Source organism: Panthera uncia, assembly GCF_023721935.1.
Source record: "Panthera uncia isolate 11264 chromosome C1 unlocalized genomic scaffold, Puncia_PCG_1.0 HiC_scaffold_3, whole genome shotgun sequence".
NCBI lineage: Eukaryota > Metazoa > Chordata > Mammalia > Carnivora > Felidae > Panthera > Panthera uncia.
The window spans coordinates 50,181,817-50,207,496 of record NW_026057584.1 but is presented as its reverse complement, the minus strand read 5'-3'; the positions used below and the strand labels follow the sequence as shown (position 1 = coordinate 50,207,496).

Sequence of the window (25,680 nt, the reverse complement as noted above, 5' to 3'; positions counted from 1 at the left end):
AATGTCATCAGTGGAATAGAAATTGTGAACAATTCCTAAAAATATGTAGTATTAAGGATAAAAGGAACCACATCTCAAATCATATGTACTTAGGACTCCTTTGAAGATGGAGTCATTCCAGAATTGCTCTAAGCATAGAGACTATGGATGGATATTGTCTGGGGAAAGAGTATGTTGATGTGGGCTGTGTATAAGGGTTGAGGAGTTACATGGACATTTGGCCAGCTCCTCCACACTTTTGCTGAAGAATTAGCAGTGGAGGCCTTTAGCCACTAGTTGTTAAAACAGGGATGTAGGTGCTTTGCCTAGTGAGGCAGATAGCTACTGAGAATACAGGAGCATTTCCCCTACCCCCACCATTAAAAAGACCACTAATGTCCCTAATGGCAATTAGCATCACTCAAATAGTGTGATTTTCACACAAAAAGAGACAAATAGATCAGTGACACAGATTAGAGTACAGAACAACATACCTAGGTATATGTGAGGATGACTTCTCTTACTGTGGTCACTGATAGATGCACTAGGGCAACTCAAAGTTATACGCTTTCTCGGGAGCCTCATCACATTATAGTCTCATATTGTAATTACAATTTTTTTGATCCTGCTTTTTTTTCACATCTCCATATTGTATTTTTTTTTTTTTTTTTTTTTTTTGCCCCACCTCCAGTTTAAATAGAATTTAAAAATAGTGGGGAAGGGGTACCTGGGTGGCTCAGTCGGTTAAGCATCTGACTTCAGCTCAGGTCATGATCCCGTGGTTCGTGAGTTTAAGCCCGCATTGGGCTCTGTGCTGACAGCACAGAGCCTGAAGCGGGCTATGGATTGAGTGTCTCGCTTTCTTTCTCCCCCGCCCCCCCCCCCCCCCTCCCCCCGCCCCTGCCCGCTCTCTCTCTTTTTCTCTCTAGAATAATAAAACATAAAAAAATAAAAACAGGGGGAAGATGCCATACTCAAAAAGGACTTAAAGAGAATGTTATAAAGGGTTTATTTACAAAGGTGTAGGGGGAACACTCAGCAGATGGAGAAGCACCTTGAATCTAACAATAGTGGACAGCCACTGCAACCTCTTGGACAGAAAGTGCAAAGGGTAAAAGAAGTTACCTGAATGTTGGAAAAGTTGTAGCCATGGGGAGGTACTGCTACATAGGAGGGGGCGGTGGCCGTAGGTAGAGGCACAGAGCCATTGCCAAAGTGTGGCCTGACAGGGAGGGAGCCCTGGAGATAAATACCTGGACTTCTCTTTCTTCTCTTCCTCCAATCTCTTCCCTGTGACTTTAGTTGGCCAGACTCTGCCAGAAGCAGGAAGTCAGTGGAAGCCAGATGACACAACCTTTATACATAGATCTCCTCAGGTGCATGGCAGGACAGAAAAAAGAGTAAATCTGTAGGATCCAAGAGAGAACATCTAGGATACTTAACACTGAAAATCATTTGGGATCCTGATTGTCACCCACCATATTTATTATTATTTTCGGTTTCATAAAATCTGTGAACTCTGTAAGAATGCCATGTCTACAAGTTACTGACAAAAGGGTTGGATTGCTTTGGACAGAGCAATTCTACATATTAGTACATATAATTAGACAACAGCTCTCTTAGCTGAATTTTCCTTTTCATATGGTAAGTTAATCAACCATTTAAACAAGTATAATTCATCCCCTAAGTAAACTCTTTCGTATGGTTAACAAGGCTAGTGCGTGTGTGTGCGCGTGTGTGTGTGTGTGTGTTTTCATACACCTAACCTTTCTCCGTCCAGCAACCTAGTAATTCCATCACTGAAAGAAGTGGTTCTTTATCTGACATGACTTCATAAACCAAAGCTATCTCTGGTGTATCCTTTTTTTCAGAAACAAAAAGATTTATAAATTTTTCCCAGGATTGGGAAATGTATAATTTCCCATAATTATACTTTTTATATTTAATTTATAGTGTTCTCCTTTCCCATTTTTGAAAAGAACTCATATAATCAATCATTGCCTATCTTCAGCTGTATGGAACTCTCACAACATGTCTCCAATATGATCTGGCTTTGAGGACATTATTAGCAGTTTTTCTCAGTACTTCTTCAACACATAGAACTAGTTTCATATTAGACGCTCCCCTGTAGGCTCTACTTTTTCATGGAACAAATATTTATTGGTGATGACCAATAATTGGTCTGACCACATGTCAGACACTGTGTTTTAGGCACTGGGGATACAAGGGTGAGCAAAACACAAAAATTCCCACTCTGTGGAGCTTGTGTTTAAAGTAATACTGTTTAGTAATAATCAGACATCATCTACATTGATTTTCTCCAATTTTAAAATGTCTGAACCATGGAGCCCTTTTTCTTAGGAGAAGTAGACAAATTGTGAAGAGTCTTGGCCTGCCAGGGGCAGTATTTTCTAAGGATCTCCAAACACAATTACTCCTGTCCTATTGAAGGGAACAGAAGCCTTAAGAAGAAATACAAAAACTCCTCCTCACCAGTAACTTCCTACAAAGGTAATGTCAATTAAAACCAAAAAGTTTAAAGAAAGCAAATTCCTGGTTTTAGCATCACCAGGAAAAACATTTGTCTACAGATACCAATTGTGTATTCTTTTCATTGTAAGAAAAGATCCATAAAAATTACAGGTTTTTTTCAGGTTTTAATTTAAATTGTAGTTAACAGACAGTAGAATCTTGGTTTCAGGCATAGACTTTAGTGATTAATCATTTACGTATAACACCCAGTGCTCTCCCAACAAGTGCCCACCACCCATTTAGGCCATCTCCTTGCCTATCTCCCCTCCAATAACCCTCAGTTTGTTCTCTATAGTTAAGAGTCTATTTTATGTCTGCCTTTCCTTCTTTTTTTTTCCCATGTCCATCTGTTTGGTTTATTAAATTCCACATATGAGTGAAACCAAACAATATTTGTCTTTCTCTGACTTATTTTGCTTAGCATAATACACTCTAGCTCTATCCACATGGTTGCAAATGGCAAGATTTCACTCTTTTTTTATGGCTGAGTAATATTATTCCATTGTATATGTACCACAACTTCTTTATCCATTCATTAGTCGAAGGACATTTGGGCTCTCTCCATAGTTGGCTATTGTTGATAATGTTACCCTAAACATAGGGGTGCATGTGTCCCTTTGGATCAGTATTTTGATATCCTTTGGGTAAATACCTAGTAGTGCAATTGCTGGGTCCTAGGTAGTTATATTTTTAACTTTTTGAGGAACTTCCATACAGTTTTCCAAAGTGTCTGCACCACTTTGCATTCCCACCAACAGTGTAAGAGGGTTCCTCTTTCTTCGCATCCTCACCAACATCTGTTGTTTTCTGTGCTGTTAATTTTAGCCATTCTGAAAGGTGTGATATCTCATTGCAGTTTTGATTTGTATTTCCCTGATGATGAGTGATGTTGAGCATCTGTTCATGTGTCTGTTGGCCATCTGGATGTCTTTTTTGGAAAGATGTATATTCATGTCTTCTGCCCATTTCTTAACTGGATTATTTGTTTTTTTTGGGTGTTGAGTTTCATAAGTTATTTATAGATTTGGATACTAACCGTTTTCTGGATATATTATTTGAAAATATCTTCTCCCGTTCCAAAGGCTGCCTTTTAGTTTTATTGATTAATCAGATTGACAAGACCTAGCATTCATAATTGTGTATGTACAATACAGATGCAAAATATGCAAAGCAAAAACTTACAGAACTGAAAGAATAAACAGACAATTCTACAATCATACTTGGAAACTTCATTCCTTTCTTACCAAGTGATAGGACAAATGTACAAAAAATAAATAAGGATATAGAAGAACTCAATATCATCAACCAACATGATCCAGTTGACATTTATAGAATTCTCCACCCAACTGCAGCAGAATATTCATTTTTTTCAGGTGCCCATGCAACATATGCCAAGATAGACCATATCCTGGGCTATAAATCAAACCTCAACAAATGTAAAATCATATAGAATGTATTTTCTTAAGTTAATATATTTATTTTGAAAGAGACTGAGCATGCATGTGGGTTGGAGAGGGGCAGAGAGAGAGGGAAAGAGAATCCCAAGCAGGCCCCATGCTGCCAGTGCAGAGCCCAAAATGGGGCTTGATCCCACTAACAGTGAGATCATGACCTGAGCCCAAATCAAGAGTCAGATGCTTAACTGACTGAGCCACCCAGGTGCCCCTGGAATGTATTTCTTGACCACACTGGAATGATATTACAAATCATTAATAGAGCGACACCAGGAAAATCTCCCAACACTTGGAAATTAAGCAGCATACTTCAAAATAATCCATAGGGTAAATAGGCAGATATTTCAGAGAAACAAAACAAACATTGAACTGAATGAAAATAAAAATAATCATAGAAAAATGTGTGGGGCATAGCTAAAACAGTGCTGAAAGGGAAATTTATAGGAGACATGAAATATATACATTAGAAAAAAGGACAGGTCTCAAATTAATAATCTAAGCCTTTACTTCAAGAACCTAGAAAAATAAAAAAAATAAAAAAGAACCTAGAAAAGGAAAAGCAAAAGAAATACAAAGAAAACAGAAGGATGAAAGAAATCAATGAAATTGAAAACAGAAAAATAATAGAGACAATCAATGAGACAAAGAGTTAATTCTTTGAAAAGACCAATACAATTAACAAACCTCTTATAAGATTGACAAAGAAAAAAGAGAGAAGACACAAATTACCAATATCAGCAATTAAACAAAATATCAGACTGTGGACATCAAAAGGACAGTAAAGAGGTACTATGAACAACTCTATACATATAAACTTGGCAACTTAGACAACGACAATTTCCTTGAAAAGTACAAACTACTACAACTCACCCAACAGGATTAAATAATTTGAATAGCTCTATAAACTATTAGGTAAATTAAATTAGCAATTTAAGAGCTGCTAAAAAGATAAATCTCCAAGATCAGATTTTCTTATAAAACTTCATCGGAGAATTCTACCAAGTATTTAAAAGGGATTAACACTACTTCTACACAATTTTGTCCAGAAAACAGAAGAGGAGTGAATCAAATAAAAAGAAAACTACAGCCAATATCACACTTAAAATATAAATGTGAAATTCCTTGACAAAATATTAGCAAATAGAATTTAGCTTAACTCATTACAAATTCATTAAAAAATGAATTGTATACCATGACAGAGAGGGGTTTATTTCAGATATGCAAAGCTGGTTCAACATTTGAAAGTCAACCAGTATAATCCACCATGTTATCAGGCAAAGAAGAAAGGTCCCATGATCACAGCAGTGTAAAAAAGGCATTTGACAGACTTCAACACCCGTTCAGCATCCTCCCAGAAAAATAAGAAAAAGGAAGAACTTTCTCAGCTTGATAAAGAGGAACTACAAAAAACCTATAGCTAACATTATAATTCATGGTGAAAGACTGCATGTTGTTTTTTTTTTTTTAAATTGGGAACAAGGCAAGGATGTGCATGCTCACTGCTTTTCTTCATCATATTGTTTCAATTTTTAGCCAGTGCAATAAGTCAAGAAAAGGAATTAAAAGGTATACAAATCAGAGAGGAAGAAATAAAAGTGTCTGTTTTGTAGACAGCACTGTTGTCCACATAAAAATCCCAAATAATCTATAAAAAAACTAGAATAAGTGAGTTCAGCAAGGTTGTAGTGTACCAGATAAATATCTAAAAATAATTTAATTTCTACACACTTGCAATGAACACTTGGTCACCAAAATTTAAAAGGCAATACCAGGGACGCCTGGTGGCTCAGTTGGGGATCTCATGGTTTTGAGTTCAAGCCCCACATTGGGCTGTCTGCTGTCAGCACAGAACCAGTTTCGGATCTTCTGTCTCCCTCTTTCTCAGCCCCTTTCCCTCCCCTGCTATCTCTCACTCTCACTCTCTCTCAAAAAAAAAAAAAATAATAAACAAACTTTAAAAAAATAAAAGGCAATACCATTTATAATCATTCAAAAAAACAGAGAGAGAGAGAGAGACAGAAAGACAGACGGACAAATACTGAGATATAAATCTAACAAAACATGTATATGACTTATATGCCCCAAATCTCAGAATGCTGATAAAAGAAATCAAAGATCTAAATAAATGGAGAAATATACTGTGTTCATGGACTGGAAGATTCACCATAGTGAAGATGTCAATTTTTCCCAGGTTGATATACAGGTTTAATGCAATTATTATCAAAATCTCAGCAAGAATGTTTATAGATATAGATAAGATTATTCTAAAATGTATACAGAAAGGCAAAGAACAAGAATAGCTATAGGAATTTTGAAAAGGAAGAAAAACGTGTGCTTATTATATAGCAGTACTTATCACATAGCTGTAAGATTTACTATATAGCTACAGTAATCAAGATTGTGTGGTTGGCAGAGAGACAGGCACATTGATCAATGGAAAAAGAAGAGAGAAGCCTGGAAATAGACCCACATAAACAAATTCAATTGACTTCTGACAAAAGTATAAAAGCAAAGAAAGAAAGATAGCCTTTTCAACAAATGGTGTTGGAGTAACTGGATATTTGGATTTCCATAGTTTAAAAAATGAACTTTGTTGCAGTCTAATACCTTCAACAAAAAATAATTAAAATATGGACACAGGTGCCTGGGTGGTTCAGTCGGTTAAGCGTCCGACTTCGGCTCAGGTCATGATCTCACAGTTCATGAGTTAGAGCCCTGCGTTGGGCTCTGTGCTGACAGCTCAGAGCCTGGAGTCTGCTTCGGATTCTGTCCCTCTCTCTCTATCTCTCTATCTGCCTCTCCCCCATTAATGCTCTTTCTCTCTCTCAAAAATAAACATCAAATTTTTTTTTAAATGGAGCACAAATTTTAACTTTAAATGTTAAATTATAAAAATTCTAGAATAGAATAGGAGAGACTCTTTGGGATCTAGCACTAGGCAAAAAGTTCTTAGACTTGACACCAAACTCATGATCCATAAATGGAAAAATTTATAAACTGGACTTAATCAAGATTTAAATTTTTACTCGGTGAAAGACCTTATTAAAAGGCTGAAAAGATAAGCTACAGAGTAGAAGAAAATACTTGCAAACCGTATATCCAACAAAAGACTTGTTATATAGAATATATTAAAGAACTCTCAAAACTCAATAGTAAAATCTCCGTCAAATTAGAAAATGGACAAAAGACATGAGGAGACATTTTACTGAAAGGATATACATACGATAGATAAGCACATGATAAGATGTTCAACATCATTAGCCATCAGGGAAGTGCAAATTAGAACCACAATGAGGTATCATTACAGACCTATCAAAATGGTTAAAACAAAAAATAGTGACACCATAAATTTTGGCAGGATGTGAAGAAACTGGATCACTTTACATATTGCTGGTGGGACTGTTAAATGGTACAGCCACTCTGGAAAAAAGTTTGGCAGTTTCTTAAAAAGCTACATATACAACTACCACAAGACCTAGCAATGGTAATCCTGGCCATTTTCCTCAGAGAAATGAAGATGTATATTAATACAAAAACCTGTACATGAATGTTTAGAGCGGCTTTACTTATAATAGCCCAAACTGGAAACAACCTAGATGTTCTTTAATGAGTAAATGGTTAATGATATCATGGTGGCAGTGCATCCATACCACAGAACACTACTAAGCAATAAAACCGAATGAACTACTGATACCTGCAACGACCTGGATGAACCTCCAGAGAATTATGCTGGGTGAAAAGCCAACCCTCAATGTTATACAACTGCGTTATTTCTTTAATATAACATTCTTGAAATGACAAAATTATAGAAACAGGGAACAGATTAGTGGTTGCCAGAGATTAAGAAATTGGTGGCAGCAGAGGGAAGTGGCTGTGGTTGTAAAAGGGCCACACGACAGATCCTTGTAGGACTGGATACGTCTTCTGTCTTGATGTATCAATGTTCAATATCCTGGTTGTGACATTGTACTATAGTTTGGCAAGATGTGACCATTGGGGTAAACTGGGTAAAGCAGATATAGGATGTCTCTGCATTATTTTTTACAACTTTCTGTGAATCTACAAATATTTCAAAATAAAAAGTTTCATTAAAAAAAAAAAATGTTAACAAGGGGCATCTGGGTGGCTCAGTCAGTTAAGCGTCCAACTTCAGCTCAGGTCATGATCTCACAGTTCATGAGTTTGAGCCCCATGTCGGGCTCTGTGCTGACAGCTCAGAGCCTGGAGCCTGCTTTGGATTCTGGGTCTCCCTCTCTCTCTCTGCCCCTCCCCTGCTCCCACCGTGTCTCTCAATCTCTCTCTCTCTCTCTCAAAAATAAATAAACATTGGGGCGCCTGAGTGGCTCAGTTGGTTAAGCGTCCAACTTCAGCTCAGGTCATGATCTCACAGTTCATGAGTTCGAACCCCACATCCGGCTCTGGGCTGACAGCTCAGAGCCTGGAGCCTGCTTCAGATTCTGTGTCCTCTTCTCTTTCTGCCCCTCCCCTACTTGTACTCTGTCTCTTGCATTGTCTCAAAAATAAATAAACATTAAAAAAGTTTTTTTAATAAAAAAAATAAACATTTAAAAAAGTGTTAACAACAACAACAAAACCCACGTACCTGGCCTCATAGAGTCTACAATCTAGTTGGGGATAGATATTATTCTAAAATTTATAGAAGTGTATAATTCAAAGTGTGATCTTGTCTAGTTACACAGGAAAGCTTTTCAAACTTTTGAGCGACATTTGAGATCAGTTCTAAAAGAGAAATAAATGTTAACCAACTAAGGGGAGTGGGGTGTCAGAGATCTTACAGAACTGAGGGAAGAACATGTGTAAAGACCCAGGAATGGGAAGAAGCATGGGACATTAGAGTAATGGAAAGAAGGCTGAGTGGCTGGAGCGGTGAACAAGAGGAGATGAGATGCTGTCAGAAGTGGCTGAGGTGTTAGGCCAGTCAAGCAAAGGCTTGCAGGCAGCTTTAGGATTCTGCTCTTTTAGAGCAGTGGAAACAATGGAAAGGTTTTAAGCAGGAGAGCAACTTGCTCAGAAAGTTATTTTTCAAAAGGTCACTCTCTTGGGGCGCCTGGGTGGCTCAGTCGGTTAAGTGGCCGACTTTGGCTCAGGTCATGATCTCATGGTCTGTGGGTTCGAGCCCCGCGTCGGGCTCTGTGCTGACAGCTCAGAGCCTGGAACCTGTTTCAGATTCTGTGTCTCCCTCTCTCTGACCCTCCCCCGTTCATGCTCTGTCTCTCTCTGTCTCAAAAATAAATAAACGTTAAAAACAAACAAACAAAAGGCCACTTTCACTGCATTGTGGAGAATGGATTAAGAAGGAGAAGGAAGAGCAATCAGGAAGCTAAGTCCAGGTATCAGATGATAAAGCTGGGATTTGGCTATAGCAATAAAAACATTAGGGAGTGGATATATCTGCAAGGTATTTAAAAGCAAAATTCACAGGACCTGGCACCGGATTGGTGTTGGAAAGAGGTTTTCAAGACCATTCCAAGGTTTTCGGCTTTACCAGCTAGATAGCTGGTGGTATCTTTCTCTGAGATAAATATATTCATGTTTTACAGAAAAGACTTTAAGTTTGGGCTTTTATATTTGATTTTGGGGTGCCTTTGAAATATCTAAGAGCAGATGTTGTAGAAGCAATTGAATATATAAATTTGGACCTCAGAGAATGATCTGGTTTTGTGGTATGAATTGAGAGTCACTGAGGGTAATGGACACAGATGACATCACATAGGAAAGAGTTTTGAGTAAGATTGAGCCTTGGGGAACAACATTTAAAGGCTGGCTAGGGAAGGATGAGTCAAGAAAAGAAACTTAGCCATATGATCACAGAGGTAGGAGGAAAACCAAGAGAGTATAATGTCAGTGAAACTAAGGAGAATTTCAAAGAGTATTTAATGTGAACTGATGCTGTTGAGATTTATTTAAGATGAGCACTGAAAATGTCTGGATTTAGCTTCATAGAGATCTTTGGTGACCCTGGCAAGAGCTCTTTGGTGAATTAATGGGGAAAGAAGCCAAATTAGTTTATTAAAAGCTATGTAATATACTGAATGACAGATAACATTAGTGTAAATTTCAGTTATTGAGTATATATTTTATGTATCTATGCACTAGGTGAATAAGTCAATGTATGACATATGAGTTAGTTACTATTATTTAAACTATTCAGATTAAAAAGCTAACTTTCAGAGATTTTAATGTCACATAACTATGGAGTATTTAAAATCAGGCTTGCTCCTGTCTTAAACAAAATGCTGCTGCTTCTCTAAATGAAGACATTGTCAAGTAAGAAAAGACTTACTTTTCCATTATTTTGCTCTTTTTTTTACATAAACTGGGCAAAATGTATGACCTTTGAACACCCTAGAATTTAGGCTTATTGAATTAAAAAAAAGAATTTAATTAAGGAAAATGTCAAACATACACAAAATTATAAAGAATAGCATAATCAACTACCCATCAGTAATTATCACCCCGTGGCTTTTCTTGTCTAAAGGATTCCCTTAGCCATTATTTTCCTTCCCTGCTCCTGCCCTCACCCATCCCAACAGATTATTTCAAGGCAAATCCTAGACAAAGCCCTTTCTAAAATCAATCCTATTTTTTTTCAAAGTTGTCTACTTTGCCTGTTATAAACTTCCACAGGGCTTTCAAATATCTGATTAAACCTATATGACAGTTCAAATATAAAAGCAGGAAATAAAATTACACCTGAAAGTTATACACATTTAAAAAAATATACACCTTATTTTTTAGAGCAGTTTTAACTTTACAGCAAGTTTCCCATATGCCCCCTGCCTCCTCCCCACATATAGCCTCCCCCATTATCAACATCTCCCACCAGAATGGTACACTTGTGATGATGGGTGATACTACATTGACACATCATTATCATCCCAAATCCATCATTTATATTAGGGTTCTAGGGTTCCTCTTTGTGTTGTACATTCTCTGGGTTTGAATACATTTGTAATAGCATGTATCCACTATTATGTAGTATATTATGTATTATATACAGGGTAGTTTCACTGCCCTAAAAGTCCTATTGCACCTACTCATCCCTCCTCTCAAAGTTATGTAAATTTTGAGGTTACTTTTTCACTTCCAACAGATGAAAGGAACTATTTAATTGATTTAAAGGCTGGGGTACCCTGGGTGGCTCAGTCGGTTGAGCGTCCGACTTCAGCTCAGGTCATGATCTCACACTCCGTGAGTTCAAGCCCACGTCATGATCTGTGCTGACAGCTCAGAGCCTGGAGCCTGTTTCGGATTCTGTGTCTCCCTCTCTCTCTGTCCCTCCCCCGCTCATGCGCTGTCAAAAATAAATAAACATTAAAAAAATTTTTTTAATTGATTTAAAGGCAACAGGTGAACCAGCTAAACTGATGTTTCCTTTGATATTTGGCTGCCCCCTTTCTGCCAGTTGTTTACAAAAATTCATACACTTCCAAATGTAAGAGTTTATTTTTAATTTATAAAGACATGGCTTTGGTAATTATATTTATAGAAATCAGATAATGCAAATAGTTATTAATGGATTTATATTTTTCTGAACATGTTCCTTATGTCCTAAACATTATAAAAGTCTCTAGGAGATCATTTATCTTTGGCCCTATGAAGTCATGGTTCCTCTGTGTGCTTTACATGACATCACAGTCTAAGTGACTCGCAGCTCATGCTATACCAAATGCCAAAGTCTGAGATAATGAGAACGTGAGTGACAAGATGCTTCCTCTCCTTGCTTTCTTTCTGAAGGTGACAACCTCTGTCCTTTTCTTAAAGTTTGACTAGAGGTGGATATCTTTTTCTTCACTTTAATTTAAAAAAATTATTTGTGTTTATTTTTAGAATAGATGGAGAGTGGGCTTTTAGGAGAATGAATTTACACTTATACACAAATGTTGCAAATTAATAAATATTTATAAATAGCTACTGAGTATTGAGTTATATATATGATATACACAAGCAGTTTGGCTGTGAATATATCAAATATATTGAACATAAATAAATTTTGAGATTTCACATATTTCTGACTTTTAAAAAATTTGTTTTGGCTTTAGAAAAAAATTGAAATATATATAAAGCCCAGAGCTAATTTTCAAGTGGGCTCTCTGTAGCCCAAGGTACTCTATCCAAGTGTTTCAGGGCATTTGGAGGTGTGATAGTCAATAGACACTTTAGGGCACAAGAACCCTGAGTTAGTGGGGCTTGTATTCTTCCCTTTTTTCCAACCAGAGCAGTTCTGTTGTATGTAATAAGTATCTGCACCATACATTGTTCAACGAAAGGGTTTCTCATCAAAGTTTGAATATCCACTTTCTACAAAAATAGCACTTTGATGAAATCTTATGTTATCAGAGGGCAGACTTCAGGGAACCATGAGTCCAGAATAGAAACAGGGAATAGGTGTTTCACTTTATTTTTAAAAAGAATTTTATTTTTATTTATTTTTTAATGTTTATTTTTGAGAGAGAGACACACAGCATGAGTGGGGGGAAGGGCAGAGAGAGAGAGGGAGACACAGAATCCAAAGCAGGCTCCAGGCTCTAAGCTGTCAGCACACAGCCTGATGCAGAGCTCGATCTCACGAACCATGAGACCATGACCAAGTAGAAGTCATAAGCTTAAGCGACTGAGCCACCCAGGCGCCCCTTAAAAAGAATTTTTTAACGTTTATTTATTTTTGAGAGAGAGAGAGAAAGAGAGAGAGAGAGAGAATGAGAGATAGAGTATGAGCAGGGGGGAGGCAGAGAGAGAGGGAGACACAGAATCTGAAGCAGGCTCCAGGTTCTGAGCTGTCAGCACAGAGCCTGACGTGGGGCTTGAACTCATGAACCATGAGATCATGACCTGAGCCAAAATTGGACACTTAACTGACTGAGACATCCAGGTGCCCCATAGGTGTTCCATGTTATGTGAAATCTTATTTAATATGTTCAGAAAGGAAAGTAGGAAAACAAGTATTGCAATTAAGATAATAATATTCATGTACAGAATATGGTGAACATGGAATATTGTTAAAGATAATAAAAATAAAGATAAAATAAAATAAAAATAAAATAATATATAAATAATAAAATAAAATACTATATAAACAATAAAAAAATAAAATAAAATAAAATAAAATTAAAATAAAGAAATATAGAAAAAAGTAAATCATGCCACACAAGTTTTCCATTCAACTTAATGCAAGTTATGATCATTTCATTTTATCAAAAAGGATAAATAGTTAGAACTATAAACTTCATTGTATAATATAAATAGAAGTACTTATAATAGACTTAATGTCCAAAATTATAATTTAAAAAATCTGAAAACATATAAAATATATCAAAATGTCAGATAATTAATCTTTATTCTAAGTTTATTTATTTAGAGCTCATTCATTCATTTACTTTTTCATTATATCACTCATTTACTTTTCCAATATATATTTACTGAAAATTGATGGAAATACAATAAAGTAAAGTTATGGTCCCTATCCCCAAGAAAATCCATCTACTACGGCTGAGAACAAAAACTTAAGGGGCGCCTGGGTGGCTCAGTCGGTTAAGCGTCCGAGTTTTGATTTTGGCTCAGTTCATGATCTCAAGATTTATGAGATCGAGCACCACATCGACTGCTTGGGATTCTCTCTCTTCTCTCTCTCTGCTCTTACCCTTCCTAGCATGCGCAGACTCTCTCTCAACATAAATTAAAAAAAAACAAACTTAAAAAATAAGTAGTTTATGGCAAATGAGTTCCAGAAACAATGCATCAGACATTCTGAAATTGAATGATGGCTGAGGGCTGGCACAGCTGGGGCAGGCTTCATGATGGAAGAGAGGCTTGAGCTGCTACTTGTAGGAAGGACAGGACTTTGTAAATTGGGGTGAAAGGAAAGAGTTGGTAGGCAGAGGGATTGCTGTGATCAAGGAATAAAGTGTGACTATCTTTCCCAAGAGGTTGAAGGTTTGCCAGGGGAAATAATGGGAGAATTGATTAGAGAAGTTTAGGGTAAGAGGATAAAGGGACCTGATTTTTGAAGCCAGAGTTTTCAACACTTTAAGGTGAAGTTAGGGTGACAATGTGTATTCCCTTTAGGGTGCCTATTGCAGTCTCTAAAAGATACTCCTACTCTCCTCTCTCAGTCTGTTTGGTCTGTTATAACAGAATACCATAGATGGGAAGACTTATAGACAACAGAAATTTCTTTCTCATAGTTCTGGAGGCTGGGAAGTCTGAGATCAAGGCATTAGCAGATTTGGTTTCTGGTGGGAGGCTGCGTCATGGTTCACAGATGGCAGTCTTGTCACTGTATCCTCACAAGGCTGAGATAGGATGGGGTAGAGAGCTTTGTTAGGTTTTTTATAAGACTCCAAAGACTCACTTCCGAAAAGCATCATATTGGGGGTTAAAACTTCAACATATGAATTTTGGGGGACACAAACATTCAGTCTGTAGTGGCTTCCACCCTGTGATTCTGGTTTTCCCCCTTTCCCTTTCTGCCCAGGTGAGAATGTATGTTATGTAATGAGGGACATCATTGTTTGGTATGTGCTGCACACGTGAATCTTATGGAGTTGAGGATAAGGAGGTTTGCTGTAGGGAATAGGAAATCAGTGAGAGCTTTTGAACATCTGGGTAATATGTACAAAGAAGAGAGTATTGGCTATTGGTATGTTAGATTTGGTGGGAGAGATGGAAGGCAAGGAAATGTTAAGTGCTGACTACAATTTAAGAATTGAGGAGGCAAAATAAATACATAAATAACACTTGGTATCTGAATGTTTGATAGCAGGGAAGATGGAAGCCAGAAAAAGAAAAGTGGACCAGGGACCTATATTAAGCATAACCTCCCGTTTAAACGTATTTTTTTTTTTTTTTATTATTTTACAGACAATAAAATCTGGAGATATTTAATAGAAATCCAAGCAATATAGGATTTAAGTGGAAAAGTTGGGCTCTGAATTTAAGTCTGTTTGACCTTAAATTCTGCTTTCATGTGCAATGGTTTTAATTTGGGGTTTCTAAGACTCTAAAAGAAAAAGGGACAAACGGAATGGTTTTAGGGATACGATGAGTTTTTGAGGTTTGATGTACTGGTAGGTTGTTCAGCAAGCATCTAGAAAAGTAGCATTTGGCTTTAGAGAGTGGTGGGGCATTAATTGTTTGCATAGGTGAGAAGAGAGAGAGGATCAAGTTTTAACTAACAATAACATGTCCAGGTTAGAATGAAATGGGACCAGGTATGGAAAAGTTAGGGAAAGAGTAGAAAGTTATAAGGAGAAATAGGAAGTGTAGCATCACCAAAACAAGAAAAACACTTGAATTGAGGAAAAGATTGTCAAAGCTATTGAATATTGCAGATGTCATAGAGACAGACCTTCACTTGGCAATTAGGAGAAAAGGAGTTGCAGTCCATGGTTTCAGAAGAGGATTTACCCAGGAGCAAGTGTGTAATGAATTAAAAGACAAGATGGCAAACTTAGGGAAAGAGATCGTCTACTGAAGTCTGTAGACCCTTATTTTGAGATCTTAAAAAAAAGAGAAGAATGTGAATGCAATTAGTGCATGGTATCCAGAAGAAGGAGCAAGGTCTAGAGAAGGTTTTTTGATAGGGCAAACTGGGCATTTTTATAAATTGATAAGGAAAGAGCCAGTTTAAAGGTAGAATATTGAAATGCAAATGAAGAAAGGAAAATGATTTTTCTTAAAGAAACCAAGTTTTTAATTTGAAGAATAACAACAGTAAATAATATCTATAGTCAACCATTAGTTAAATAGAATAAGCTAAAGGCCCTTCTTAAGCCCTCCAACTACAAACGCCTTTCCTCCTCCATCTTCCCTGTGAATAGTTTGGCACAAATGTTTTCCAGCTTCCTTCCTTCCTCCTTTCCTTCCTTCCTTCCTGGCTTCTCTCTCTCTCTTTTTTTTTTTAAAGTTTATTACTTATTTTGAGAAAGAGTGTGAGCAGGGGAGGGGCAGAGAGAGTGGGAGAGAGAGAATCCCAAGTAGGCCCCACACTCAGTGCAGAGCCCAACTCTGGGCTCGATCCCACATACCATGAGATCATGACCTGAGCCGGAACCAAGAGTCGGATGCTCAATTGACAGAACCACACAGGTGTCCCACTTCTTTTATTTAATAAGCATTCCTCCCCACCCCTTTGCATATGTATTCAAATATGCTTTTTAGTGGCACCTAGGGGGTACATGTGCACTCTCTCTCTCAAAATAAATGAATAAACGTTAAAAAAACAAATATACTTTAAAAAAATAAAATGATGCCATATATATTTTTTCAAATTGCTACTTTCAGTATGTCGATCATGAAGACTTTTCTAGATCCACACACACACACACACACACCAAATATAGCTCATGCTTTTTAACAGGTGCATAATGTTCTTTTGTTTGGACAGATCATAATTTATATTTATAAATATAATACATATTATAATATAATATTTATATTACTTAGAAATCCTTCATTTATAAACCCTTCTTGGAATCTTCATTCTAAAAAGGGGTTTCGTGAGCATGCTGGGCTGAATGACAGCCCCTGAAGATATCTTCACTCTAATCTCTGGAATCTATGAATGTTACCTTACATAGCAAAAGGTGCTTTGCAGATAGGACTATTGACTTACTCAGCACAGTTGGCTATTGAAATGAGAAGATTATCCTGGATTATCTCAGTGGGCCCTAAATATAATCACAAATGTCCTTATAAGAGGAAGGGACAGGGAAAGTTTACTACAGAAGTTCATGTGATGACAGAAGCAGAGAGAAACAGTGCCAGAGAAAGAAAAGATGCTGTACCACTAGCTTTGAAGGGGGAAGGAGCTACAAGCCTGAGGAAATGGATTTTCCCCTGAAGCCTCCAGAAGAAACCAGTCTTACTGACACCTTGATTTTGGCCCCTTTAAGACTCATTTCAAGTTTCTGCCCTCAGGACTATACAAGATAAATTTGTGTTGGTTTAAGCTGCCAAATTTGTTGTAATGTAGTATGACCTCATCTGAACTTGGTTGCATCTATGGACCTTATTTCCAAATAAGGTAACATATGTATTGGAGGTTAGACATTGAACATACCTTTTTGAGGGATGCAATTCAACCCACACACCTGTTTAAAAAAAAAAAAAAAAGTCAATTGGTTTTAAGTTTGATTTCTGGGAACTTGCCAGAAACTAAGTAATGCTGGAATTGTTATTGCCTCATTCAAATTACAACATTCTTGCTGGATTTGGGATTTCAGGAAATCCCAGAGGAAAGAGGGAGAGAAGATGGGTGGGGATTTAGAGGATAACGAGTTTGTTATGGACCAGAGAGCATCTCAGAATATATACATGCTGCATATCATTTTTATAAAGTTAGTGAACAAAACAACGTATAGAATGCGAATATGTGTAACCTATATTTGAAGACTCTAAAAAAAAGCAGCAAAGTAGGAGGACGGAAGAGATGGGACAGTGAGGAGCACACAGGATTCTCCAGTGTTATTAGCCTCCACTGTTCAGTATCTTTTGTATGTATATAAAACAATGTATGCGTTACGCTTAATGTAAAATAGTGCCTTTATAACAACATCTTTAAAAAATGGCATAGAGATGGTAGGAAATATACTTTGAGAACGCAACTCATATACTCATATACCAAGCCTGAAATCAACACTGGAAAGCGGCACCGTTACTTCGTTAAGATAATTTTTTCAGGTGTTACTCGGAAAAGCTGACAGATGACAGAGTGCTGGGTAAACTCACTCTATGAAACCGTGAGTAAAAGAACATGTGCTTCCATGAAACTTAAGCACCAACAGTTCAGGAGGCGCAGAGCGTTAGCAAAAACCATTGCCGGAACCATCGTTTTCACCATAGTTCATCCCATTTCCTGCGAAATTCTTCTCGGAAACGCAGACTCTGCGAAAAGACGTTTGCCCGATTCCAAAATGACTGCTGCGGCGCCCACAATAAAAGTATAGCGCAAGACCGGAAGTTACGCAACCTCATAAGGCAGCGCGCCCTTACCCGTGAGAGAGTTTCCGCCATTTTTGAAAATCGGAAGGTCCGGGGCCAAGTGTGGTTGCAGCTGCGATGGCAACCTTTGCCGTGGAACCCCAGGCGCCCTCGTTGGGTGAGTGAAAAACTGCTTTTCCTCGCTGGCGCTGCGATCCACGCCGTAGGACTAGGAGCAAGCAAGTCATCAGGCTCTTTGCTAGTTTCAGTCGCGGGTACGAGCCCCTGGTTCACCCACAAGTTTTCAGTTGTCCCCCTGCTCAGGGCGTCATCACCCTGCCGCCAGCAAGGCGGCTCCGGGAAGCTGCGGGCCTGGGTAGGGCGTGGGAATGGCTGTCCAGTGGTGACTAAGCCGTTTTGTCCCCCAACACGCGGGCCGCATTCGTTCTGCCCATACCTGAGACTCTCCGAGCGCCGAGGACGCGGTGCTGAGTTCCTGGATCCGGGGAGGCGTCGGTGTAAAGGAACGGATCCGCGTACACGTGGGTGGGCGGTGACCTGGAGTGTGGTTACAGCTCACCGTTCTTTGGTCACTGGGGCTTTTAGTTTCTGTCGGATTCCTACCTGCCCTGGGCTTAGCAAAAGGAGTCTTATTAGTGGAAACTACGGTTGTGCGACGTTTAACCCCTTGATGGTAGCCATGGAGATACTGGCGTTAATAGGAAGCCGGGAGTTGGTACGATTTTCCCGCCTTTATCTTTGGGAAGTGACTTTGTAAAAGGAGGTCTTTTTCTCTAATCAGTTACGTAATGAATTTTTTAAAAATTCATTCCCATTGTTTAACGGAGAGCCTTGCTGAAAGTGTTGTTCAAAAAAAAAAAATCTATCAAGTTAACAGGATGTAGATTTCCTTTTTGTTTGCTGAGTTTCGGCACTTGTGAGAACCGTCAAAATTTTTAGCAGAAAATTGCTATCATAGAGACGCATTTGAAAATTAGGTTACAACTTTGAGTTTGGAAAAGAAAGCAAGCGCGATATTTGTAGAACGAGGTTTTTTGTTTGTTTTTTGTTTTACATTTGAAGGGTGTAATAGTGCTTGCTATGCTTTGTGCAAAATGTTTCTTTTGGGAATGGAGTTAACTTGGACTGTTTTAGAATTAGTCATAAAAAACTAAATGCATAATGTCAGTGCAGATATTCTGCTACCTTTAAACTTAAGTACAGATGTTTGTCTAGGTATTTATGTTTTGTATTATTTTAGAGATCAGGAAATCATTTCCAGTCCCAAAGTTTTCTATTCAACAAAAACATTTTGGAGTGCATATTTCTTGGGGTTGTAAATGTGAATAAACCCGTCTCTGTTTATTGCCTCATCAGAAATCTGACATTTGCTGATATTGTTCAAGTTCATATATTGCAGGTGAAGAATAAATAATTTTCCCAGCACCTAATGCTATATGAAAATCAAGGATTATTTCAGCAAACAGTGCTAGCTGAGTAAGACCTAGTATTTAACAGATTTTAGGTGTGCAGACTGAAATCGAATTTAAGACTTGCATGATGATTGTTCTAGCTCTCTAAGTGAAATTTAGCCTAAGGGGTGATAACTGACAGGCGGATTAAGACCTCTCTGTGCTCTCCTCACTCTGGTGCTTAGTGTTACCACAATATATATACAGATATATCAGAACTTTTCTTAATTCTTCTTACAATGCCATATATGTTTTTTTTTCTTTGGGGGAATGGGAGAATGAGGTAGTTGGTGGTACCTAAAACTTTGTATTTACTACTATAAGTTTCTAAATATCTGTTCAGAATTTGCTTTTGTTTAGGCTTTTGGTGTGTATATTCTTTGGAAATATGTACTAGCAACGTAGTAACAGCACTTTAAAACAATTACAATATAGTTATGGTTCTTCATACCTTATTTCAGTGTTTGCTTCATTTTTTTTTCCTGACTTTGCCTTTTTCCTCTTTTATGCACTTGCATTGGCATTGTTAATACCTAAGTCTACTATAATGAGGAAGGATAAATAATTGACACCATTTGAATAGCAAGAAACAAATTCTTGAGACTGCTTAGAACTTAAGGAATAGTTAACCATGTAAATAATACATCAAACGTTTGGCGTTTCTGAGTGCAGTGAATCACATTCAGTTTTGTTACATAGTTGAAAACTTAAATTTTAATAAGTAGAAATTGCAAATCCTACATTTACACTTTAGTCACTCAGTTTTCCTATCCTAGGATACCCTTAGAATAATAAGGGTTGAGCACTACTGATATTAGATACTGGGTCAAGTGCTTAATTTGCTGTAATTCTAATCAAAGCTCTGTGCAGTGGATGCTGTGATTATGCCCATTTTGCCAAGAGATACGAACCCAGGTCTCTGAGTCCAGGGCCCATTTTTTTTTTTCATACTGTGCTAATTTGTTCTGAAATTAGAGTAGGTTATAGCTTCCTTTTCTTCAAAATGGGAATAATAATACCTATCCTGTAAATTGTGAAAATTAATTTTAAATTGATGATTGTGAAGTATCAACTGTCTTTAAATTGGTTTTATGTTAGGGAGATTTTTATTGATTATTCCTAACTTTAAAATGATTTTTAAAAATGATCCAAAAATAAAGTTTCCAAATCTTTCAATGTTTCTTAGTTTCTAATCATCACTATTATTTCATGTGTGCTCTTTGTGCTCTAATGTATGCATGATTACACATCGCAATAATGGTTTATAGTTCTTGTTTATGGAAAAGAAAAAAATGGAACATATAGCAAGCTACACCCATTGTGTTTGATTTGCTAAAACTTCGTGTAACTAGCACACCCACTCTTTCCTTGTTTTTGGTTGTTGCATAGTAGAAACTGACCCAGAAGTGGAAAGAAGTTATTCTGTATGCATTAAGAATTTTTGAAAGATAATACAAAAATTTTCCATTTAAAACTAAATGTTAATTCTCTTTTTGAAAAATGTTTATTTATTTATTTTTGAGAGAGAGTGGGGGAGGGTGCGAATATGAGCAGGGGAGGGGCAGATAGAGGAAAAGAAACCCAAGCTGACTCCCTGCTGTCAGCGCAGAGCCTGATGGGAGGCTCAAACTCATGAACTTGAGCCAAAATTGAGTGGGCTCCTTAACCAGCTGAGCCATCCAGGCATCCCAATAAAAGTGGATTCTTAAATCTGTGAAATAATATAAACAGGAACAGGGGTGCCTGGATGGCTAAGTTGATTGAGCAGTTCGCGTCATAATCTCACAGTTGTGAATTCGAGCCCTGTGTTGGGCTCTGTGCGGAGCTTGCCTAGGATTCTCTCCTCTCTTTCTGCCCCCCCCCCCGCTGCTCTCTCTCTCTCTCTTTCAAAATAAATAAATACACTTAAAAAAAAAATGAACTAGGACAATTGTAAGATTAGTATTGTTAATAAAAATACTTTTACATTTTTATAAAAATAATTTTTATTGGTTTTTAAAATCTCAACTTTGCTTCTGTAATATGTAAGTTTTGATTAAAGTCTCAAAATTTTTTGTGCTAGCTTCTTACATCTTTTTGTTAGATATTGTAACATTAAAGTCCTTTGTTTTACTTTATTTTTTGATTAATTTAGGATCTGAACCAATGATGCTAGGTTCACCCACATCTCCAAAACCAGGGGTTAATGCCCAGTTCTTACCTGGATTTTTAATGGGAGATTTGCCAGCTCCAGTGACTCCACAACCTCGATCTGTCAGTGGCCCTTCAGTGGGAGTAATGGAAATGAGATCACCTTTACTTGCAGGTGGGTAAATGCTTGAAATGGTTTCTTAGTACTATTAAACCATGTATTAGAATTTTAAAAAGAGTAATGATGCAACATTCACCCTTATCAACACATTTATTAATTAAAACAAATAAGCAATGCCTCTATTTTTGATTTTTAGACTCTTGGAATAAAGGTATAAGTAGTATAAGCTACTGTAATTCTAAGAACCACTCATTAAAACTATGTATACTGTATTTCATCCGATCTAAGATGCCCTTGATTGTAAAACTCACCATTATTTTAAGTAGTACTAAGAAAGAAAAGCACTAAATATGATACAATGCCAAGATACTGTTTTTTATAAATTATCCATATCAGAGATGTTAAAGTGTGGGGGAAGAAATACCATTTAACTTCAACTGAATAACTTAATGCATTTAAATAGTTCATCTTAAATATGATAATAGCAAATATTCAGTCAAAAGAAACTAAGTGTAATCAACATGCAGTGCTATATTAGTTTCAGCGTACAGCATATTGACTTGACAGTTCTGTATATTACCCAGTGCTCACCATGACAAGTATAGTCAGTCACCATCTGTCTCCATACAACGTTATGACAGTATTGTTGACTGTATTTCCTATGCTGTACTTTCATCTCTGTGGCTTATTTATAAATAAATAACTGTAAGTTTGTACCTCTTAATGCCCCTTGTCTATTTTGCCCATCTTCCCACTCACCTCCCTGTGGCAGCCACCAGCCCTCTGTATTCAAGAGTCTGGTTTGTTTTGTTTTTTGTCTGACTTCACTTACCACCCTCTAGGACCTTGATAGATGAATGGATAAAGAAGATGTGATATATATATGTGTGTGTATATATATATATATATATACATACATACATATGTATATGTGTGTGTGTGTGTATATATGTATGTATGTATATATATATGTACGTATGTATGTATATATACACATATATATGTATATAAATAAAATGGAATGATGGAATGTTAGCCATAAAAAAGAATGAGATCTTGCCATTTGTGGTATAAGAAATGTAATTTGAAATGTGTAGATATAAATTCTACTTCTAGTCATAGTGAATTAAGATTCTCAGCATGTTTAGTGGAAAGATTTATTCTACAAACTATGGGGAAGTTTTTTACACAGAATTTGCAATTATCAGCACAAAATATTATCTAAATGCAGCACATATCTTACAAGACTCCTTTAGCAAAGAAATATTTTAAAAGATAACTTTGGGGGCGCCTGGATGGCTCAATCAGTTAAGCGTCCAGCTTTAGCTCAGGTCATGGTCTTGCAGTCCGTGAGTTCGACCCACGTTGGACTCTGCTGACAGCTCAGGGCCTGGAGCCTGCTTCAGATTCTCTGTCTCCCTCTCTGTCCCACCCCCACTCTCACTCTGTCTCTCTCTTGCTCAAAAATAAATAAACATTAAAAAAAAGAGAGATAACTTTGAGGTTTTCACTATGAGTAGTGAGAATTAGCTACAGAAATGGTTGGATTCCAAATGTGAGCTGATATCCTTTTAATAGATGTTTAAATGGAAAACTTCTCACTTTGCTCTTAAGGTATTATTTGGTTTGAAGTGGTTTATTATTTTAAGATTGATCAGGGACAATATAAATTATATTCATAATTGACTTATTGTTATTCTGGATAGGTTTTTGTTTTTTATACATTTGACCCTTGAACAACACAGGGGTTTGGTGTGCTGATCCCCTGGACACTTGGAAATTCTAGTATGATTTTGACTCCCCCAAAACTTAACTAATAGCCTGTTTTTGACTGGAAGGTAGCCTTCCCGATAACATAAATAGTTGATAACTATATATGATATAGTTGATACACTGACATATAACTATATATGATATAGTTGATATGCTGATAACATAAACATTTTGGATATGTATTATAAACTGTTCTTACAGCAAAGTAAGCTAGAAAAAGAAAATGTTACTAAGAAAGTCATAAGGAAAAGAAAATACATTTACAGTACTGCACTGTAAAAAATCTGTGTATAGGTGGACCTACATGTGCAGTTCATACTTGTGTTTGTCAAGGGTCAAATATGTATTTCAAATGTATTTTTATTGTAGCTACTATATATTGAGTACTTATAAACCAGGCAATACCCTAAGCATATTATATGTTACTTTCATTTTTTCATCAGTCTTAAAGGTTAGGTAGTAGTATCTCTGTTTTTCAAAAGGGGAAACTGAAGCTAAATGCAATAAAGAACTTCCTTAAGCCTACTTTTTTTTTCTTAACTTTTTTAAATGTTTGTTTTTGAGAGAGAAAGAGACAGAGTGTGAGCGGGCAAAGGGTAGAGAGGGAGAGGGAGACACAATCTGAAGCAGGCTTCAGGCTCTGAGCTGTCAGCACAGAGCCCGATGCGGGGTTGAACTCAGGAACCGCAAGATCATGACCTGAGCCGAAGTCGGGCGTGTAACTGACTGAGCCACCCAGGTGCCCCAAGCCTACTTGTTAGTAAGTGACAGAGCAGGAGGTTAAAGCTCAGATTAGTTCTGTTTTATAGTCTATGCTCTAAACAGCTTATGATGTACTATCTAAGCTTAGACATTAAGTCATAACAGAGGGTCAGGTCTGTTTCACTATTTGGCATTGATGATTCTCTGATTTATAAAGGCATCTTTTTTTTTTTTTTTTTAATATTAATTTTTGAGAGAGAGAGAGAGAAAGAAAGAATCCCAAGCATGTATCTTGCTATCAGTGCAGAGCCCATCCTGGGGCTTGAACTCACGAACCATGACCTGAACTGAAATCAATAGTCAGATGGTTAGCCGACTGAGCCACCCAGGTGCCCCTTTAAAGACCTTCTTATGTCCCCAAAGTTGATTCTTTTCCTATATATATATATATATTATGTACTTCAATATATTTCTATTATGAGGAACATGAATGGGATCTCTTTAATTTTGACAAATTCCACATTAGGCGATTATATTCAAGTTAATTTTGACAAATTCCACATTAGGCGATTATATTCAAGTGTATATAAACTGGAGCTGTTTACCTACTTTCAAGTGAGAAATACGATCAAATTTTGTATTGAAATGTTAAGGATTTGTAGAGAAAGCAAAAGCTACATGTGTTTACAAAAAACTAAAATTTCTGTTTTCTTATTCTGAAATTTTTTATTCACACACAGTCTATGAATCACCAGCTTTGGCGTAGCTGGAAACTTGTTAGAAATTTAGTGTCAGGCTCCACCTCACATGTTCTGAATCAGAATCTGAATTTTAACAAGATGGACTCTTAAGTGTATTAAAGGTTGAGAAGCCCTAGGAAACAAGAGTTTAAGTTGATATTTTAAAGATACAAATGAAAAAGGGGCACCTGGGTGGCTCAGGCTCTGATCTTGTGGTTCATGGGATCGAGCCCTGCATTGGGCCCTGTGCTGACAGCACAGAGCCTGCTTGGGATTCTGTCTCTCTCTGCCCCTCCCCTGCTTGTGCACTCTCTCTTGCTCTCTCAAAATGTATAAATAAACACTTTTTTAAAATGTGTAAATGACAAAAAAATCTTATCAGAAAGGTGGAAGACTTGTTTTCTCACCTGTTTTTTGTGCATTGTAGGTGGATCACCACCACAACCAGTTGTGCCCGCTCATAAAGATAAAAGTGGAGCCCCACCAGTTAGAAGTATATATGATGATATTTCCAGTCCAGGACTTGGATCAACACCTTTAACTTCAAGAAGACAGGTAATGTACACACCCCCATTTATGATCCACAGTAATTTCTTATTTTTATGTGGATACACAGCGAGGATCAGTAATTTGAAATGTTCTTCTGAGGTCTACTTTAGTGTAACTGTGTTGCACAGAATAACTATCAAGGACATTTATCATAAAATCTACTTACATTGTGTTTATCATGAAATGTTCTTAACAAATATAATAGAACAGCCGATTGTTTTCTCATATTGGTGATTCTGTGGTGTATTATAGGTGGGTCTTATTTACTTGTCCCTGCCCTAAACCTA

At 37.1% G+C, this 25,680-nt stretch overlaps 1 protein-coding gene and 1 long non-coding RNA gene across 8 annotated transcripts in view; one reads left to right on the top strand and one right to left on the bottom strand.

Annotated features, from left to right (window-relative positions):
- Positions 1 to 18,449, bottom strand: part of LOC125911505 (uncharacterized) — a 28,524-nt gene extending 10,075 nt beyond the window's left edge. The window contains exons 1-4 of one of the 3 annotated variants that reach the window (XR_007454344.1): positions 18,364 to 18,449; positions 17,979 to 18,135; positions 17,047 to 17,077; positions 1,233 to 1,385 (exon numbers count right to left, since the gene is read on the bottom strand). This is a non-coding gene — a long non-coding RNA (uncharacterized LOC125911505). The other 2 variants (XR_007454343.1, XR_007454342.1) reach the window with 2 other exon arrangements.
- Positions 17,997 to 25,680, top strand: part of NUP35 (nucleoporin 35) — a 40,850-nt gene continuing 33,166 nt past the window's right edge. For 4 of the 5 annotated variants that reach the window (XR_007454340.1, XR_007454341.1, XM_049615382.1 and 1 more), the window contains exons 1-3: positions 17,997 to 18,084; positions 21,513 to 21,683; positions 25,272 to 25,399. Coding sequence is in view for 3 of the 5 variants with exons in the window: in XM_049615382.1 (XP_049471339.1) it covers positions 18,045 to 18,084; positions 21,513 to 21,683; positions 25,272 to 25,399 (339 nt within the window). In the remaining 2 variants the exon portion in view is untranslated. Of the gene's footprint in view, positions 18,085 to 18,562; positions 18,643 to 21,512; positions 21,684 to 25,271; positions 25,400 to 25,680 lie in introns of those variants that run through there. The other variant, XM_049615383.1, reaches the window with a different exon arrangement.